At 32.0% G+C, this 3,537-nt stretch overlaps 1 protein-coding gene across 1 annotated transcript in view; it reads right to left on the bottom strand.

Annotated features, from left to right (window-relative positions):
• Positions 1-3,537, bottom strand: part of LOC104984440 (dystrophin-like) — a gene marked incomplete at its 5' end in the record, with an annotated part of 84,491 nt that overhangs the window by 58,680 nt on the left and 22,274 nt on the right. The window contains 2 exons of the mRNA XM_010834143.1: positions 2,461-2,643; positions 3,504-3,536. Of these exons, the coding sequence (XP_010832445.1) occupies positions 2,461-2,643; positions 3,504-3,536 (216 nt within the window). The remainder of the gene's footprint in view (positions 1-2,460; positions 2,644-3,503; position 3,537) is intronic.

Below are 3,537 nucleotides of genomic sequence, written 5' to 3'. Positions count from 1 at the left end.
TAGTCCCTGAAGTATCTAATTTTACACCGCTTAGTTTATTTCTGAGTCTTTATCTCTGAAATGAATACAATTAATTTCTCATTTTAAATTCAGTTCTCAAATATTAAGCACTTCATAGTACTGCCTAAAATCTTGAATTGCTACTTCTAAGATATGAAAGACTAACTGAAAATCCATAGAAATCTAGAATTCATATACAGAAATAACATAAAGGGACATTTGAGAAGAAATAATTATAGAGATAGAAAAGGGAAATGCAAGGGGAGGAAAGAAATTTGGAAGCTCTGACTACCTGTGCTACATCAGGGCCATGGTAAGATTATCCCAAACATAACTCTTAGTTAAGACGTTTGCTTGTGGCTGTCTCAAATGTTCTCACTGTAGATTAATTGGGAAAGATGACTCTAAACCAGTCGATATGTGAAATAAGTTTTTTTAACATTTATTAGCAATCAGTGGACTATATACATCTTTGATCTATCAATCTATCAAATTTCAGATCTAATAAAAATCCAAGGCTAAATATAATTGTAATATTAAATTGATTATTCTTCATGTATATTGTTCTTACTTGTTTTATCATGGAAAATTAACATACAACTTTTTCCCCAAGCCATGCATCATCTGTATTTTGGGATCCTTCAGATATAAAAATCAAGAAGAAATGGTTTCTGAAGAAAATATATTTTATGAATATTTATTTCAAAAGTTTTATAGTGGTTCACTTATCCTTACTTTACCTCAGCAATCTTTATTATGTTTTACAAATATTTGTTGAGAGCCTATTATATGCAGGTACACAATGGTATTTTAAGTGAGTGGTTTAGGGTTTTGATACTGTGTCTATTTAACTATAAAGTGTTAATAACTTACCTTGACAAAGTTGTAAAAAAAAAAATTAACCCTGCATATAGCTTGTGTCAAGACATAGGGGAAATGGAATTGGAGAAAATAGTGAGTAGTAAGATAATTCAAAGCAAAGGACTTAAATGATGTATTAAATGGAGGCAAAAATATTTTACTTAAATTTTCTTTATGGTTGCCTTAATCTTTAAATTCATTTTGCATCCATTGGCACAAGCTTTCTGTTAGTGTAAGCTTGAGTGATTTATGACATATTATATTCATAATATCTAATACAAAAGATAATAGGCTGAAACATTCAATCAGCTAGAATTGGACTTCAACTGCAATATATTACAGTTTAAACATACCTTATATTACTACTTCCAATTTCTCAGAATATTCAGCTGCTATTAAATATTAAAGTACTTGGAGTTCTTAGAAAACAGTGTATGCAAGGATTTTTCTAATGCATTTAAAAGAAGTAATGATAATATGGAGTATTTTTCACCGAGTTAATAAGCAACATTAACAAAATTATATGCTTAGAAAACAGTTATGCTAATTGTCTAAGACATATTCAATCATTCATCCCATATTAAATGGAATCAACAATATCAAAGAAGAAATACCCAACTAAGTCTCATCTAGGAGTTGAAACAAATGAAACTGTCATCAACTAGGTCAAAGAGGGTTGAATATCTGTCGGTTTCATGTAAGTTAACCTAACATAATTATAAAGCCTCATTTTGCAGACTTTCACACCCTGGTTTTGTGAGGAGCACTGTATTTGCATAATAACAGAGTGGTGATTATTTCACTTCACTTTACAATCTCTCAGAATAGCAACAAAAATGTATCTGCTAGAAAATCCCTATGGTTTATACTCTATTACAAATACAGTTCTAAAAAGATCAAGCTTATGATTGTGACTTGCATTTTTAAAGACAGAATCATAAAATTTCCATACAGTTGTTTGAAAGAGAACAGTGGTTTCTTCACCTCTTGGCTTATGATATTTCAGTAGTAACAATATTTTATATTCTCAACCTGCTATCAATTATTAATGATCTCACTAGGCATACAATCCTTCTATAAACTTTTTAACCCATCAAATAGATAAGCCAGGTGTGAGGACTAAACTATAATGTTTAAGTCATGAGATAAGAAGTCCTTGTGCAAGTTGATATAAGTTCTTTCACAAAAGATTTATTGTTTACCATGTATACATTAAGAAAGTAAAATTAGCATGGGATGGTCTCAGGAAAGCAATACATATTTTTGGATTAGATGCTGAAATAAAGTAAATGTTATGGTAAATTGACAAATTCACACTGCTAATGTTATGAAAAAATGATGTGGCAAAAGAAATTAAGATGTATTTCTCATTTTTGATAAGGGCACTCTTTCCTATGCTCTATTAATAGATTACGTTTTTAATCTGAAAAACTAACCACTGGGGTTAGGGAAGCCGAAAGGTAGGGGAAACTGCCCACTTTCAGAATGCAGATTAGAACTTTGAAATTGCACCCAGATTTTTTTTTCCTTTTGGTTAGTAGGCCTCTGTTGTTAGAGTAGTAGTTGCAAACACATATAGGTTTGCCAGTAACAACTCACAATTTGTGCAAAGTTGAGTCTTCGAAACTGAGCAAATTTGCTCTCAATTTCCCGCCAGCGCTTGCTGAGCTGGATCTGAGTTGACTCCACTGCCATTGCTGCCCCATCCTCAGACAAGCCCTCAGCTTGCCTATGCACTGCATTCAGCTCCTCTTTCTTCTTCTGCAACTCACGATCAATTTCCTATTGAGCAAAACCAATACAGGGCCCAGGGCAGTTAGCTAACCACATGAATCAACCTATCCCAGCACATACCTGTCCCAGAAATTTCACAGGCTGTCTTCATTTTATTTTCACTGTTCATAAGTTACAAGTATGGAAGCCAACACTGTCATCTTCAAGGACCCAAATATTATTTCAGCTTTTATTTGAATGCTCAGTTTTAGACACTCTAATTGAGAAAATATTGAAATTGATCTAACAGATTTCTTTGTCAATTCCTCTAGTGCTTTTGGGGTTGACCCAAATTAACGAAGTGATTACTCATTATTAATAGGGACCATCCAGATAGAATATAATTTAGTGGGTAAGTGAATAAGTAATTTATTTCCTTTTTAAAGTTCTGAGGAACTCAACAGAGAATGAAGCAAAATAAAAAGTGTAAAAAAACAGAAAAAAACATCTTCAGACAATATGCAACAGATAAATCTATAGAGATTTGACACTGATGTGAGAAGATGCTCTGATGAAATGAATGTGCTAACATGAGATAGAAGTCGTCCATATACCGATAAGTCATTTGTTCATCTGGAACAAAGATACACAGAGTCAATTACAATTTTACCAGAAAACATATAACATTTCTAGTTCATTTCACAATGTCTAAGAATAAAACATTTTATTCATTCAACATTATGTCAATTGAAAAACAATACAATACATTTACTAAAACAAAACAAAATACAGAGAAACACCTCAAACTGGGGAGAACACTAATAGAAGAAACAACAACATCAACATTTAAAACATGATCTGTACAGGTTAAGTTCAATAAATTAAAATGTAGCAACAAATCTGAGATTGACATTCTAAAACAACATTACCTTTATTTTCCTTTCATCTCTGGGTTCAGGTAGG

The sequence above is a fragment of the Bison bison genome, unplaced genomic scaffold (assembly GCF_000754665.1).
Source record: "Bison bison bison isolate TAMUID 2011002044 unplaced genomic scaffold, Bison_UMD1.0 scf7180017845388, whole genome shotgun sequence".
In the NCBI taxonomy this organism is placed as follows: Eukaryota; Metazoa; Chordata; class Mammalia; order Artiodactyla; family Bovidae; genus Bison; species Bison bison.
This window is presented reverse-complemented; position numbering and strand designations above follow the sequence as displayed.